This window comes from Syngnathus typhle, linkage group LG20, assembly GCF_033458585.1.
Source record: "Syngnathus typhle isolate RoL2023-S1 ecotype Sweden linkage group LG20, RoL_Styp_1.0, whole genome shotgun sequence".
Classification (NCBI taxonomy): Eukaryota; Metazoa; Chordata; class Actinopteri; order Syngnathiformes; family Syngnathidae; genus Syngnathus; species Syngnathus typhle.
This window is the reverse complement of record NC_083757.1, coordinates 3,317,501-3,334,208: the sequence shown is the minus strand read 5'-3', so window position 1 is coordinate 3,334,208 and position 16,708 is coordinate 3,317,501. Positions and strand designations below refer to the sequence as shown.

Genomic DNA, 16,708 nt, shown 5'->3' with positions numbered 1-16,708 from the left:
TTCAATTATGAGGACTTTAATATAAAAAAATAATTGAAGACATTTGAGCAGAAAATAGGACTGAGCTCAACATGTTTGGTTTGAAGCGACTGCCCCACAGAAAACAATAATCATCAATTAAAAGGTGCAAATGATTGATTCTACCTGAAAGGAAAGCAGAAGACAAATATCGACAAGGCCTTGCTCTGAGTTCATTTGGCCTTCTTGTAGACGGAATAGAAAAAGGAGCTGACGTGATGAAAACAACAGACGCCATTTAGACTTGACGCTGGTGCAGGCAGAGAGCGAGACAGGTCTGGACGCCACAAGGGCGGCCCAGTCTGCAGCAGGGAGCGTCCATTGGGAGCTCCGGGATGTCAGCTTGAGTCGTATGTAGCAGCATCAAAACATCACACGGCTTAGTCAGTGTTCCTTGTCAAGTGCTCTTCAAGTGTACATTGTGTGTGTATGTGCATTCGTGTGCCACAGGGTGGTCAACTTTCCATTTCATTGCAATTTAAGAAGGTGAAGAAGTCCACACAGGTTGTCTGCTTACTTAAAAACACAACCCATTGCCACCACATTTTTTGTTTAACTTAATAAAGAAGATTTGACATTAAGAAATGGATGGCTTACAGGTCCGGTCAAGTCTTCAACCGAATGTCAGTCAGGAAAGATTCCCGTTTAGTGTAAGGTGATGCGGTCAGAGGCGATCTACAAGGTGCTCTCCGGGAAAGCGACTCTTTGGCGTGCAGTCCCGGGACGGTTGCGTGCGGGGACGTCAGCGGCGCGTTCGTTCTCGCTTTCGGACGGCTGCGCTTGCGCCCGCGGGGCGGCTGCGTCCCCGACGAGCTCGCGCAGGAACTTGAATTTGGACAAGAAGAGCTGCCAGACCACATACCAACCTGAAACGGAGATGGGCAACATCGCAATGTAAGAGTTAGGCCATTACGTGCACTCGTGTCCAGCGTATAGAAATATAAGATGTCAGCAAGAATGGTATCAAGAAATACTACCGACCACCCAAAATGAAGAAAAGGTTGTTTTGATTTTTTTTTTTGCAAATTGCCGCCTGTGTGTTGTCATTTTCCAAGACTCTTGATATACTAACCTGTCACAATTAATGCAAGCTTTTCAATAACTAAACATTTTAAATGATGTCATGTAAGAAGAAGCTTGGCGTCAACATAATTGCTTTTCTGCGCACTGAGGTAATGGAAATGTTAAATGGCATTCCATGCATGATTCATTGCGGTATGACATTAATCGAAACTGACACACCACCAAAAGATAAAAATAGACTTCTTGGGTGGCATATAAACTTGGATATGACTCCTAATCCTCATTGCAAGTGGACACAATCATCTAAATGTGCATCAACAATGACGCATATGGGCTTTACTGTAAGCCATCGGGTTATGCAAGTTGAAAATGAAGATCAAGATAATCGTCCTTCCAAACTTACCGCACAACATGAAGATAAGAACACAAAAAAGCGTGGCCACAATGACCAGCAATGTGAGCCCGACACTTTGCCACATCTTTAGCTGGACACTTAGTCTAGCGACGAGGAGCTTATTTTCCAAAGGCCACCATCAAAAAGACAGGAAAAAAACATATAGAGCTGCAGGTTAACTCCTTTGCGCCGCTAGCCGATCGGTCTGAGAGACAAAAACAGAACTGCAGTGCATCGCAAACTCACTGTAGCCTGTTAGCATGTGGCTACTTTTGTTAGCTTTCGCGCAAATACAGGCGCTTTTAAACAGGTTTTTGAGCCCAACAGAGGGCGTAAAAGTTATCTTATAATAATCAAGCCCAGCATATTAGAGATCGGCATAATTGAGCTACATAACTGCAGAATGTCTTCGTATTGCTAGCTCTTTAATGAGTAATTGTTTTGCGAGTGGACTGACACATTGCGCCTGCGCCAAGCCGAATTGATCTGTGGGTAATGTAGTCAAAATCCATTTTTGAAAAGGGCTTCCTAAACTATGAAATAAATATATTTACGCGATTTTCTTTTGTCTGTGCTGTACACACAAACATTCGTGTAGGTTACAAAACTTATAAACATGACGATTCGTATTTTTAAATATCTCTACGACGATTAAATTATTTATTTTTGTGCGTCTGTGTTGAAACCCAAGCACTATGTCTTAAACGTATTGAAATCAATTCAATAATTATTGCATTTATTTTTGCGAATGATTTGTACATCACTTTTTAACACTTTTGCAGCGTTGCCACCGGAGCCTCGCCTTCATTCCTCAACTATCCAGCAGGTGGCGACATTAACACGTTTTTCAGATAATCTTGCTTAAAAAATCACATTTCATAAAACACAGCACCCAGATCCCAAAGTAACGACGATAATGGAATTGTGTAACTGCAAAATTGGATCCGTCCATCTGGGATTATTTAAATATCAAGTTTTGTATAAAAATATTAGCAATGAAAACCAGGGGGAAGTAACTTGTCTTAAAATTGTCATCCACTCGAACAAGAGGCCTGAAGATCCTCCTCCTGTGCAGTATTTGCATAATGTCCAGGTACAAGCCAGGGAGGGCCATTTTTGTGTCCCAAAAAAAGAGAGTTTTTCCGTAAGAGCTCATCTTACGCAACAAAGGTTAAGTCTGACGCAATTGCAGGGCAGGGCATTTATTTGCTTTTATTTTTCCAGCAATGAGGAACTAAAATAGACGTGCCAATTATACTTTTGTCCCATTCATTAAGGAAACATTGTTTACTGTAACATACAGTGAACCTCCGCATTTTTGCAGTACAATATCTGCAAATGCACGTTTTAGATACTATTTTTGTGCCAAGCCAAAGTAAAAAAATAAAAATATTACCTTGGTGCCAAGTGAATGGAGATGTTAACACAATTAGTCATCTCTTACTATCTTGTCTCACTGTGGTGCCAAGCAACTACGTGAAAAGGACATGATGAGCTTCATTTGGACAAAAGTAGCACTCTGACGCAATCTTATGACATCATAAAGGTTTTTGAGTGGGTGAATTATTCACAGATTTCCAAAAAAGCATTCCAACAAAAGATGGTCACCACAGTACGAAAAGTACACAACTTAACAGTTTCTTATCTTATTGTGACTCTGCATCATGATGATCTCAGCAGCCAACATCTGAGGGTCCACCACAAGCGGAAACATGTTCATGGCCGCGTCCACCAAGTCGGCACTGAAGATAGCGAGGAGCTTCGTACGTGTGGCTTTCCTCTCCTCCCCGTAGGCGGTCTGGCATGGCGAGTCCGCGGGCGTCACGTCGGCGCTGTGCCGATGCGCTGACCTGACGCTGTGACGGAGATGCTGGTTTTGGAACATTGGCCATGAGGCGGAGTCGTGTTGGCAGCAGCGGCTCGGTGCGCTCCGAGGATGGGACGTCGGCATGGAATGGGAACTGCCAGATGTTGCTCCAAGAGAGTAAGCCTGTTGAGCCTCCGCCGATTGACTCTCGATAGAACCGATACCAGAATCGAGCTGCTTATGAGAGCTGTGATCAGAAGAACCCAAACTGCTCTTTCCCTTTTTACACGAGGTCTTCTGCCTCGAACAGTGAGTCGCTTTGTCTTTTTTCAAGGAGCCTTTCTCAAGTCCCAGACTTAATTTCCTTGCCACATCTTCGACTAATGAGCAGCTCTGGACGGGGACGGGACTTCTGACGGATGATTTGGGAACGGCGGGGGCGAGCTTGGCGTTTTCTCGAAGTTCATCTGCGAGCAAGCAATTGGACTGCTTGGCTCGCCCAGGGTGGAGGTATTTGCATTTGAGTCCGTAGGTACATTTCTTTCCTGTTAGATGAACACAAAAACATTTGGATTTGTCTTGTTTGTTTACTCATAGAAAATATAAACAAGTCGCAGCATGTTTAAAGCAAAAACAAAAAATAAAATGACAACTTTACTCACCGTAAGGGCACGGAAGTTTTGGGGAAGTCTTCGGAGACCATCGCAAGTAGTTGTCCAGGTTGGGACCATCTCGGCCAAGTGGGTCATCGGGAACCATGAACCTGTTATCATTAATGTCATGTTTTTGAAGATCACCTGATAAATGATTTTTTTTTTCCCGGCTAAGAACTCACTTATCATTCACAAAGGAGTACATAAGCAGCCTCTCCTCGATGCAAGTCTTCCACTCGGGCTTGTCCATCTGGAGGTCACGGTAGACGTCGTTGGACACGATGACGCCGCCGGTGTCGAAGGCCAGCTGAACGATGAACTTGTCGTCGTTGCAGACCACCCGCTTGTGCCCCACGCGGCGTGACGGCGTGAACGTCAGGTACTTCTTCTTTTCCAGATCTGCTAGAATTTTTTGATCTGCAAACAAAGTGAGTAAGCATCGGATCAATTCAACGGTCAACATCTGCAGAGCAACATCTCTTACCTGAGATCGGAACATCGGGTCTCGGCTGCTCTTTCCTCCAGGATGGAACAAACACGGTGATGGTGGTGTGGCCTCGCTTCAAAAAGAAATCCACCGCCAACTGGATTCCCATGCAAGAGAACACTTCCTTGTTCCCGTGGCTGATTAAGACATTTTGTTCAGAGAAACACTTGGCAGTTTAGTCACACCACACCTTTATAATAAATCCAGGGCTTTACCGGGTTATTATTTTTATGCTAACGTGGGAAGAGTTCAAGATAAGAAAAAAAAGTAGTCATCATAATAAAAATAGAATAAAAATGATAAAGTACAAGATTGTTACTTTTGAATATTAAAACACACATTTGTTGTTTTTTGGGGGGGGCGGATTAACAGCATTTCCATTCATTTCAATAGGGAAAGATGATTTGGATGTGTTATGAGTTGCAACGATGGTAACACAACAAATATTCTACTATGTAAAGCCTTCAAAGTATTTGGGTTGAGCCCAAAATCATTTGTCATGGATAACGACATACATAAAACATATATCTGGCTCATGGTTTTTTTTTTTTTTTTTTTAAAACATCAGCACACAGATCAACTAAGATCTCATTGGCCAGACAGTAAAATGCAGTCAGGCTGGTTCCGGGAAAATCAGATTTGCATATTGAAGGTGCAAGTCCCTTACGTGCACCGACATGCCTGACACACACACCCATGCGTGTACATCCTCCAAATGGGTCAAATGAAAGGTGAGCACATACTCAGCTGTCATTCCTGAAGTCTCGTATATGCAAAACATTGGTGAACTTTCACAACTGTGTCCAAGTACAACCCTCCAGGTTTCAAGATTGTAAAACGACATGCTCAATGCTTAAATCAATGATGTTTTTGTTCACAACTGCCACGATTACATTTGTACAACATACTTAGGATTAGAAACGATGTCAATCACACATTACATGACCACAAAAGTTTGGCATGTGAGAGTGTCTGTAAAAAATTATTTACACTCTTCACAATATGAGAGAGCATGAAAATGTTGTTCTCTTCTTAATATTTAAAAAATTAAAATAAATAAATAAATGTGAGTTCTCACCTCATGGCTACATTGCTCCCGTCTATGACAATGGGCCTCAGAGCATTTTCATCATCGCTGCCCCCTTTTTGAGAAGCAAGCAGCAACTTCTGCGATTCTGCGACCTGGTTGTCATCTTTGGTAAGCGGCACCGACAAAGTGGTCACGGGCCCCTGCTGGGCCCTCAGGTCGGCTTTCATCCGTACCAGCTCTCCGAGAACTTTATTTCGGTCCGTGTTGGGGCCGTATTTCTTGAGCACGGCTTTGACCTGCTGCGTGGAGTAACCTAACTTATGGAAGAAGTCCAGCTGGGCCTCAAGGTGGCCACGGCTCAGAGAGGACTCAGGCTCTTCTGGAGAAAACCCAGTGGGCTCCATCGTGTTACAGAAAATGAGCCATCGAGTACAACTGCTCTGTGACTAATGGGGAGAGGAGTCCACGGATGTCATTTACATGTCCATCCTCTCTTCCTGGTGCAGACTGTTCATGTTCCACCTGTTTAAAAAAACATAGCAGAATATTTATTTTCAATACAAGTACATTTAAAATCATTTTAATTATCTAATCAGAGACATTTGGGGCAAATATTAGACCCGTCAATCAATTATAACCACAAAAGCAGCAAATATATATTGCAATCGTGCTGAAGAAATATATTACAATATTCATACCACCTTTTTGCACCTGTATTATTTTATTTTATATATACAAATTACTTTAAATTACTTTCAGCAGTTTGTCAACAAAGTCATGCGTGTCATTTGCAGACACAATTTTCTAGAAATTGAGAGCACATTGAACTTGAGGAAATAAAATTGTTCACGTCACACATCTCCAACAGTGCCCAAAAACTTGCGGTATCTTCTTATTTCAAAATTGTATTACAGATCTAGGCAAGTGTACCTAATGAATTCTGTTTACACACAACTTGATCATGGATACGATAAAACAGAATCATGAGGGGGGGGAAGCGTCACTTTTTGAAATAACCAGAAGTAAACACCGGTCGACACCTGCAGACACATAAATGTCATTCTCATATTTTCACACAAATGAAAAGACGTACTAACCTTATGAAGCTTTTCAGCCTCTCCAGGGCAAACGTCGAGATTTCCTTCCCGTGAGAACCAAAGTGTTCATTCTCTTTCAGATTATAAAATCGTGAGGAAACGCTCGGTGTGTTTTCGTCCCAAATTTCTTGCAGTCAACTTGCTTGACTAATCTCCGCAACCAGATTGTGCTCTTTACTGCTCTCTGTCGACAAGATAGAGAATTACATCTTGGTATTATGTTTGAAATTAATTATGCAGATGTATTAAAAACATGGAAAGACGCTTTCATAAGTCTAACAAACGCACCTTTGATTAAAAAAAAAGTTTGCTAAAAATAGAACGCACTCTTTGTGCAGAATTTGTATGCTTGATATATGTTATTGTGCAATAAACAATAAAGACCTTTTACCAGCTGTTATCATTTTCCTCCCCAATCCAAATTTCTCCCAACAGTCTAAGTGCATTATCCAGTATATGTCATCATTGCACAGCGGCCAATGAGGATGAGCCTGGCCATGGCTGATCCTCATCCTGACCACCTGTCGCATCTTAGGGCTTTCTGCAGAGGCATGCTTGGATAAGAGCATGGAAAAAAGGGCCTCAACCTGCTCCAGGAAAAATGTTCTTTAAAAAGAAACCACCGTCCGAGTAGTTGCAGTCTTTCGAGGGTTTTGCAGGATGTCGATGAGAACTCTCCCCTTGGTTTTTATTAACCTTGGAGGCGAGATGCTTTACATACTGGACCAACGTCTGCACGCTCAGAACACCTCTGAGGACAAATCTGAGAAAGGTAGGTTGGAATCTTTTGCCTCTGTTTCTGCCAGTTTTTCCAAATCATGAAGTAGGCAAAACTTTTATTATTACTGAGAGGATAACATTTTTTCTCCCTTTGGATTACTGCAGGAGTATGGTCTGATCATGACAGACAACGAGGTACAGTCTGTGAAAATTAATTTTCAATCTCTGTGAATTGTGCTATGCATTTATACACTTTTAAAAATGTAACAAATCATTTACAATGCAGCAAAATATTTTAAAATATTTCCAGGGTGTGAGACCCATCATATGATCCTCCTGTGTTGACAGTGATGAACGACATTGTGGGGACCATGTTCAGCAAAGCCTTCATGGATGAACTTCTGAAACCTCAGCTGCTTTATTCACACAGGACATTGAAAGTCGTCCTAACTCGCTTGGCGCACGTCTCCATTATGAGATTAAACACAGTCAGCATGGAGAAGGTAACAGGGAAAAAAAAACTATCCACACTTGCTAAATTTAAAATTTTAAATTCCAAACAGCTCTACGATCTGATACTCATGGCCTTCAAGTATCAAGTCTTCCAGTGTCCGCGTCCTAAGGACCTGCTGCTCATCTCATATAATCACATCGACAGCATCAGAGAATATGTGAAGGACACTCCTGCCGTTGTAAACAAAGTGGACGAGACTCACAGAAAAATCATCGAGGTAGTCAATAGTCTAGAATCTCGCAACCTTTTAAAACAAATTGTATTTCTGCCTTTTTTTTAAATTAGATGCAAAGTGTGCTCGCTTCAAGCTTTCTGTTTACTGTGTACATTGGGGACCTGTTTCTTTTCACTGTAGATATACTCGTCCATGACTGCAGGTGAATTCCAGCTTCTCCGACAAACGCTGCTCACATTCTTACAGGACACGCACATCCGCGTGAGTGCCTTTGCTAGTAATTCAACGCTGTACACAAGGGAAATTAAAACACTGTGTTTTCTCATTCAGGTGTCCATTTTCCTCCAAAACAAAATCCAAAATCCCAATGGACGTTTCGCCTTGTTAACATCTGGCCCGGTGCCTCACGGACTGGACGTTCCTGGGGTCATTAGGTGACAACTGATTGTGTAACTGAAAAGTTTATCATCATCATCATCTCCATCGTGTCTGTGTAGGATATTGGACAAAAAGGGACGGGAAATGCGACAGAGCCGTTTCCAATCGGGAGGGAGCTACAGTCGCCCTATAAAAGACGCATCGTTTGGCCTACGTGGAAACCGAGTCATCAAACTGGGCATGAACATGTTGTGCACCTTTTTTTTTATTCTTTTTTTTTATTCAATTTTTTTTAGATACAAGCTAACACTTTTTTTGCTGTTTTAAAGGTATAGTGTAAATCTGGGAGGAGAATCATCCAAAGGTCCCTCAGTGAAGGTATTGCAGTAAAACTCCAAAAATATTTTTATGGCTATTATAAAAACCTAAATGGAATGTGTTGGTGCTGAAGAACCTGGAAGATGCCTCTCCCAACCCGATGGCTAAAGAAGAGCTCAATCTACTGGCCCGCCTGATGGGGACTGTTGAGATTGAGAACGTATCTGGTTCTGAAACGGGATTTCAGATCAACCTGCTCGCCGCTGTTCAAGAAAAGGATGAGGGGTATGTGATTTATTTCTGCAGCTGCCATGTTTAGCATGATGCTTTTCGTTTGACGTGTATTTTATAATAGGGGAGCTTCAGGAGGAGCCGAGGAGTCATTTGAAGTGATGAATATACAAGCCCTGAAGGTAAATGGGCACGTGTTTCTGGAAATGATATATGATTGAAATATTGATCTATTGCAGGATGAAAAGTCCTCAACTCAGCTGGCTCAAATTGCCAGACTTTTTGTAGAGCAAGAGAAGACCCCAGAAAATGTAAACAGCGACAAGGGCGATGACCTGCTGTCTATGATGGATGACCTTGAGTCCTTGTGACATAATTCTCTTATTATTATTATTATTATTATTATTATTATTATTATTATTATTATTATTATTATTATTATTATTATTATTATTATTATTATTATTATTATTCACTCACAACTTCAAGGTACCCCAAATAAATTTTAAAAAATTGTAAATTATTTAAAAACATTTGTAATTCATTTATTGCAGTTCACTATATTTTTTGAAACGCTTAATAAAACATTTGTTGATGATTATTCCTCTTTTGGACTACTTTCTTTGAGAAATATCATAGCAAAGAACTGTGAGTCTTTCAAGGGGGGGCAGGGGGCAGTGAGTCTTCATCACCAAGGGAGACGAGACTCAATACAGGCTGGAGGTTGACCTTCTGACCACGTGGTGCAGGGACAACAACCTCCTGCTGAACGTTGAAAAGACCAAGGAGATTGTTGTTGACTTCCGGAAGAATCACACCCAACACTATATTTATTGTTTGTGCCTTCTTGTTTTTATTTTGTGTCGCCTACTTGTATGTCTATTGTGTACTATGTCTCGTCACCGTGGGATAGAGGAAACGGAATTTCGGTTTCTTTGTGACGGAATTTCGGTTTCTTTGTGTGTCTTGACATATGAAGGGATTGACAATAAAGCAGACTTTGACGATGGAAATTCCGTTTTCACCGTGGGATAGAGGAAAGGGGATTTCGGTTTCTTTGTGTGTCTTGACATATGAAGGGATTGACAATAAAGCAGACTTTGACTTTGACTTTTGACATGGTAACATTATAAAACTATTGTATAATGTGGTGAATGGTCTTTGTTGCTTCGCTGGTCTCCAAAAAAACACTCGGTGGACAATGGCTGTCCCGGCCAAGCACTCCAGTGACACACGGCTGATTGGGAAAAGAGTTACATTCAACCGATGTCAGAGTGAAGTCTCTCCTAAAGTTTGAATGGCCCCAAAAGCAAAGATGTTTCAGCTCTCGACAGCACAGATGTTCGCCCCAAAAAAGCTCTCGCGCTTCTTGCTCTTGCCCCTTGCGCCCCTTGCGCGCCCCTCTATCTGTTCTCCCCCATCATTTGTACCTCGTAAGACAACAGCTGCGGTTCGAGTCTCACTCTACTGGTTACTTCCGATGCCCTTAAAAGGGCATGGACATACCGTTTTTTTCTGTGTATAGTGCGCCCCCATGTATAGTACGCACCCCTAAAAATGGCATGCTGATGCTGGAAAAAAGCTTGTACCCATGTATAATACGCACCCAATTTTTATGATTTTTTTTTTTTTTTTTTTAAGTCCCAATGATCGTCACACACGTAGGGAGCTAATGGGTCCCATTTTTATAGTCTTTGGTATGGTCTTAACTAGGCTGGATGTAATTTTTTTGTTGGCGTCGATTTCTCCGACTGCCCTTAAACGCACCACCGCGCTCCGTGCGCGCACGGGACAGCAAACGAGCAGGTGATCGAGCAAGCGTCTGATACGAGAGCATTGCGGTCGCATGGAGCGTGTTTGAAGTGAACAGCAGAGAAGAAAGGAACAAGGCAAAGTGTTGTGAAATAAAATGCACAGAACGGATGCGCAAGACACGTCAGCTATATAAAGAGCGAGAGTTGTTTTCTTCCTATTAGTTTCAATTCACAGTTTAATTAGCAGTTTCAATCAGCAAATAACAAAATGCGTATTACAGGTAATATTTTATTTCACAACACTTTGCCTTGTTCCTTTCATCTCTGCTGTTCACTTCAAACACGCTCCATACAAACGCAATGCTCTCGTATTAGACGCTTGCTCGATCACCTGCTCGTTTGCTGCCCTACGAGGGTCGCAGCCGTGCTGGAACCTATCCCAGCCGTCATCGGGCAGTGAGCGGCGGACACCCTGAACCGGATGCCAGCCAATCGCAGGGCACACAGAGACAAACAACCATTTGCACTCGCACTCACACCTAGGGAAAATTTGGAGTCTTCAATCGGCCTACCAAGCATGTTTAGGGGATGTGGGAGGAAACCGGAGTGCCCGGAGAAAACCCACGCGGGCCCGGGGAGAACATGCAAACTCCACACAGGGAGGGCCGGAGGTGGAATCGAACTTGCACCCACCTAACTGTGAGGCGGACGTGCTACCCAGTGCGCCACCGAGCCGTCCTTAGGATCCATCCGTTGCAAAGTTTCTTTGAACCATTGCAAAGAGTGAGTTTTTTTCTTTTCTTCTTTTTATGTGTATTTACAAAGGAACCTTTGGACTTTGAAGAAACCTCTATGAAGTTTCTTTGATAAGTGCAATCAGGCATTGATGTAATGCATGATACTGAGTCTTTCCTGGAACAGCAGAAGCAAGCTCGAGAGATGGCGACCCCAGAAAACACTCCTCAAGATGCAAACATTGACCTCTCCCCCAACCGCATCACACGTCTCCAGGACATGGAAGATCTCCGCAAGCTCAACGACCTTCTGGTCGTTTACGTCGACAACGCCCGTTCCCGGGAAGTGGAGAACGCCGGCTTGCGTTTGCGCATCGCTGAATCCGAAACAGAGGTGTCCCGGCAGCTGACTGGCCTGAAGGCCGTTTACGAGACGGAGCTGGCGAAAGCCCGTGCGTCTCTGGACTCGGAGGCCACAGAGCGTGCACGTCTGCAGCTGGAGTTGACCAAGCTGAGGATGGAATTCGACGAGCTGAAAGAAAGGTGAGGCCCGGCCATTTTATCAAAAATATGCCAACAACAAAATGGATACTGGATATTAGTGCTGACATAATTGCTTTGCTGCTGGGGCCATACCCCAAGGAAAATCCTCCTCGTGACTAATTGCAGCTCAATTGGACTTTCAGTTAACCATCCCATAGTCGCACATCAATATAAATAGCACATTTGACTGCGTCGAGGGTTTAATACTGTTTTTGTTTCCTGCACTGTTTACATACTTTATCACTGCTACACTTTATACTTATCTTAGTTCATATTTATGTGTACATCTGTCATCTCAGGAACACGAAGAAAGAATCCGATCTGGCAGGAGCGCGGCAGAGGTGCAAAGATTTGGAAGCCGAGGTGAATCAAATCACAATTAAATTACCGTGATGATTGTGTTAAAGTTGTTGCCACGTTTAGTTCGAGACCAGGTTGGCCAATGGCCGAAAGGGGATGATGGATGAGGCTCTCAGGAGGGTGGAAGGAGCGAGTCGCATTAATACCCTCAAAGAGGAGCTGGAGATTCAAAAGAAGCTGCATTCCGAGGTCGGACACAATTATCATCACTTTCGCTTATTTAATTAATGAAAATAAAGCTGAGTCATTCTCACGTCTCACGTAGGAGTTGCGCGAGGTCAAACGCCGGCACGAGTCTCGCATGGTGGAGTTGGAAAACGCCCGCCAGGAAGATTATGAACCCAAACGGGCCGACGCCTTGATGGAGATGCGAAGCCAGCATGAACTTCAAATTAAACTCTACAAAGAGGAGATTGAGAAGACTTACAAGTCCAGGGTAAATTGCTGGAAAATATCGCCTGAACTCTTTTTTACCTTCTACTATGCCTGTCGGGTTCAGCTGGAAGGCGCTCGCCAGTCACCGATTTCACCATTTATCATTTGGACCTTAGAATCTGTATCAGCTGCAAAAGTTTAAAAAGTCTGTGTTGACACTAGCTTGCAGCCCGTGATGCAAACGTGAAAGATCTGGAGAAGGCTCTGTCTACAGAGAGGGAGCAGATGCAGCAACTAATGGATGTCAAGCTAGCGCTGGATATGGAGATAAGTGCCTACAGGAAGGTTTTTGAAAGCGGGCAGGAGAGGTGTGTGTGGCTTACAAACATACCACAACTTTTCCTGTCATAGCAATTCATGTCTCCACGTTTGTCCGCAGGACACGCTTTTCCCAGAGTCTACCGTCGACAAGCATGTCAGGAAGTCGCTCCTCGACCACGTCGGCCAGCGGGAAAAGGAAGCGTCCCGACACTGACAGCGAGGCTTTGAACTTCGCCGGAATCACTTGGGCTGGTGCTCTCCTCACCTCTACTGGGGGGCAGTTCACCGTGGATGTGGACCAGGACAGCAAATATGTCCGACTCAACAATAAAGGAGATGATGTCAGTGGATGTGTCACAGTGCAACATCGCACATCTTACGAAATTTGCACATTTTCCAGTAACGACTAACCTGTTGAGATCAACTTCAACTATTAGGATCAGAATTTGGGGAACTGGCAGGTGGAGCGCCAGGTTCAAGCTTCTGATCCCATCGCATTCAAATTTCCCGCAGAATTCATCCTGAAGGCCCACCAGAGTGTCACGGTAATCAATCTTATCTGGAAGATCTCAGATACAAGGTGCTCAATATTTCAATGACCATGCTGATCAGATCTGGGCGGCTGGCGCTGGCGGAAACCACAATCCTCCCTCTGATCTAGTCTGGGAGACACAGGCCAACTGGGGAACCGGAGACGAGGTCTACATTGGCTTGACCAACCCTGAGGTGACACATCTTTCAAGCGACAAGAAGCAATATTTCTCTTTTGACGTCCGTTTATCTTCTAGGAAACCCACTGCCACCTATTTCCAGGATGATGATGGAAATTCCGTTTCCACCGTGGGATAGAAGAAACAGAATTTCGGTTTCTTTGTGTGTCTTGACATATGAAGGGATTGAGAATAAAGCAGACTTTGACTTTTGACATGGTCACATTGTAAAAATATTGTATCACAATACAATTAAATGGGCATTTTCTAATGCAATCCTGACTGCTGGTCAATCATTTGAAAAGATTCAGAGTTTGTTGTTTCCGCAGCCGGTTGCTCACAGCACCTGCGGGGACAGCGAGGTACAGTTATGTGCGGCTCCTGCGGATTCTCCCCGAACAAGCCCAACAACGGCAGCTCCGTATCTACGGCTTCCCGCTCCTACCGTACTGGTGGCATCTCAGAGGGTTTGCTGCCTCATTCCTACGTGTTCAGTAGTAGTACACCTCGCGAGGTGAGACCATTCCAGACTGGAATCCGAACTGAGACCTGTCCAATAATGTGAGGCCCTGGATCTGTTGGTCTTCATTTTCCATGCCAATCAATTTACCGTTTTTTTCCGTGTAAGCCTGCGCTCCCGCACCTCCAGACTCTCAAACAGCTTCATGCTCCAGGCTGTTAGGATCCTGAACTCGCTCCCCCGTTCTGCGTAGCGTCCTGTACTTTTACTGTCTGGACTGTCTGAATGCACACTGGCTCTTATTATTTATTATTTGTTATTACTCTTATTTATTGTTTGTGCCTTTTTGTTTATGATGTTTTTTACTTTTGCGCTATGCTTGCTGGCTCCGTTATTTATTGTGTTATCTGTTTATTTATTATTTATTCATCACTCTTACTATTGATTGGTAGAATTTTTGCCTTCTTGTTTTTATATTGTGTCGCGTACATGTATGTCTATCGTGTTATGTGTCTCGTCACCGTGGGATAGAGAAAAACGTAATTTCGGTCTCTTTGTGTGTTGTGACATGTGGAGAGATTGACAATAAAGCTGACTTTGACTTTGACTTTGACTTTGATAATGCGCAAAATTTAACTAATTTATTGTCCTAAAATCTGGGGTGCGCATTATACATGGGTACAAATTTTGTAAATTTTTTTTAAATTTATTTTTTTAAGAAAATCATGGTACAACAGGACTGACCGACAAAGTTGTGGAACAAAAAAACATTACCAAAGACAGGAACAGAAACCAAACAGACATCATGACAGTAACACATGCAATGATCCGACGGTGAGCGAGGGGCAGACAGGACATAAATACAAAACACGTTACATTGATTGAGGTGACACAGGAAGGGAGGGGCGACGCGAATAGAAACTATGGCAACCTAGACACATAGCAAAACTGGGGACGAGACATGACAAATCTCCCTCGAAATAAAACTTGAAATCACCTTTCTTCTTGTTTGTTGTCAAACATCGCATCGCATTCAGCCATCCTGCCCAACACACTTAGTCAGTAAAATTCATAATTGACGACACATCGTTTGATGCGATGGTGCAATCCTTGATGGTGTGTTATTGTCAAATATTGTTTGGTTTTTAATCTCTATCGCGGACCGGACGTCATACCGAGGCAGTATCACTGCGCATGCGCACTATGGATCCGATGCGAATAGTCCTCTTCTCTTCTTGACTGACAATGAATGTGATAGTTTAATACAATCAGCAAATAACAAAATGCGTATTACAGGGAATATTTTATTTCACAACACATTGCCTTGTTCCTTTCGTCTCTGCTGTTCACTTCAAACTCTCTCCATACGACCGCAATGCTCTCGTATCAGACGCTTGCTCAATCACCTGCTCATTTGCTGTCACAATGTACCGCACCAGAGCTGTAGCCAGGGATTTTTCCAGTAGGGGCGCGCGCCCACAGACCCCACAACCAGATGTTTCAATGTAAAAAAAACTTATATTTTTAACATATAGTTCCAGGGTAATAAAGCACCGCGGAGGAGAAGATGGAGCCGTATTTATGATTAATATTAGACTTCCAGCGGGCCGCGAGCGCACCGAAAGCCATCCGAGGACACTCTGGGACGGCTCAGCGCGGTGCTGGGCCCACCGGTAGGCCGTGCACACGAGTGAGATGGCCGAAAAAAGCTCCAGGAGAGCGGGTGGACGATTTTTAAGCACCGCGGAGGAGAAGATGGAGCCATACTTATGATTAATTTTAGACTTCCAGCGGGCCGCGAGCGGCTCGGCTGACGGCGCAGCGCGACCTGGTACCGCGCACGGGATGAAACACGCCCCGCGCAGAGTTCCAGGCGGCCGGGAAGACTTTTAAGCGCTGCGGCGGGGAGTTGCCTCCCTCCGGTGGACACGACGGGTAAATACACCAGCAATCGCACTTAGATTTTTTTTTTTTCTTTTTTAGCTTCCAGAATGTACCGGGCGCGGTCTCTTACTCAAGCCCGGCAGGACAGCTCGGGCGGACTGGCTTTCAAGGAAGCACCCCCGGCCGGTCCCACTCAGAATTTTTATTTATTTTTTTAGCTTCCATAATGTACCGTGCCCGGCCGCAAACTCACGCCCGGCAGGAGAGCTCGACAGGCGGACTGCCTTCAAGGAAGCACCGCCGGCCGGTCCGCGGGCCAAATAAGGTTCCGTAAAGTACCGTGCGCGGTCGCAAACTCACGCCCGGCAGGAGAGCTCGGAGGGTGGACTGGCTTTCAAAGAAGCACCGCCGGCCGTTGTAAATGAATGGGCTTTGGCACTTAGTGCATTTCCCCCCAGCGGCACTGCCAGGCTGCTGGGCGCCCGCTGCCACGGCTCGGGCCTATTCTACGGAGGGGCCGGCCACCTCCCGTGGAGCCCGTGTGTTCTCGCTGCCTGTCCGAGGAAGGCGGACCGCGCTCGGGCTTTGCCCACACCGCGACACGCATGGAAGTCGGCCGGTGGCGGTCGCCTTGTGGCGGTCGGGGGGTGGCGGTCGGGGCTGGCGCTTGGGGCCGGTGGCGGTCGCCTTGTGGCGGTTGTCTTGTGGCGGTCGGGGGGTGG

The 16,708-nt window shown here is 44.4% G+C and overlaps 3 protein-coding genes and 1 pseudogene across 3 annotated transcripts; 2 read left to right on the top strand and 2 right to left on the bottom strand.

Annotated features, from left to right (window-relative positions):
* smim13 (small integral membrane protein 13) lies at positions 1-2,491 on the bottom strand. The gene is made up of 2 exons (XM_061267123.1): positions 1,445-2,491; positions 1-884 (listed from the first exon to the last, which is right to left on the bottom strand). The coding sequence occupies exons 1-2, from the start codon at positions 1,518-1,520 to the stop codon at positions 694-696; spliced, it is 267 nt and encodes an 88-aa protein (XP_061123107.1). The 5' UTR covers positions 1,521-2,491; the 3' UTR covers positions 1-693.
* A 130-nt stretch (positions 2,492-2,621) lies between these two features.
* On the bottom strand, positions 2,622-6,681 carry zc3h12ab (zinc finger CCCH-type containing 12Ab). Its single transcript, XM_061267064.1, has 6 exons — positions 6,510-6,681; positions 5,461-5,934; positions 4,380-4,519; positions 4,078-4,312; positions 3,905-4,005; positions 2,622-3,787 (listed from the first exon to the last, which is right to left on the bottom strand). The coding sequence occupies exons 2-6, from the start codon at positions 5,814-5,816 to the stop codon at positions 3,066-3,068; spliced, it is 1,554 nt and encodes a 517-aa protein (XP_061123048.1). The 5' UTR covers positions 5,817-5,934; positions 6,510-6,681; the 3' UTR covers positions 2,622-3,065.
* A 280-nt stretch (positions 6,682-6,961) lies between these two features.
* On the top strand, positions 6,962-9,216 carry oscp1a (organic solute carrier partner 1a). Its single transcript, XM_061267091.1, has 11 exons — positions 6,962-7,281; positions 7,389-7,424; positions 7,578-7,732; positions 7,793-7,960; positions 8,099-8,179; positions 8,249-8,352; positions 8,416-8,544; positions 8,626-8,674; positions 8,748-8,899; positions 8,970-9,027; positions 9,085-9,216. Exons 1-11 carry the CDS (start codon positions 7,170-7,172, stop codon positions 9,214-9,216), a joined length of 1,176 nt encoding a protein of 391 aa, XP_061123075.1. The 5' UTR covers positions 6,962-7,169.
* Positions 9,217-11,475: 2,259 nt separating this feature from the next.
* Positions 11,476-14,207, top strand: LOC133144950 (lamin-A-like; annotated as a pseudogene).
* The last annotated feature ends 2,501 nt before the right edge of the window (positions 14,208-16,708 follow it).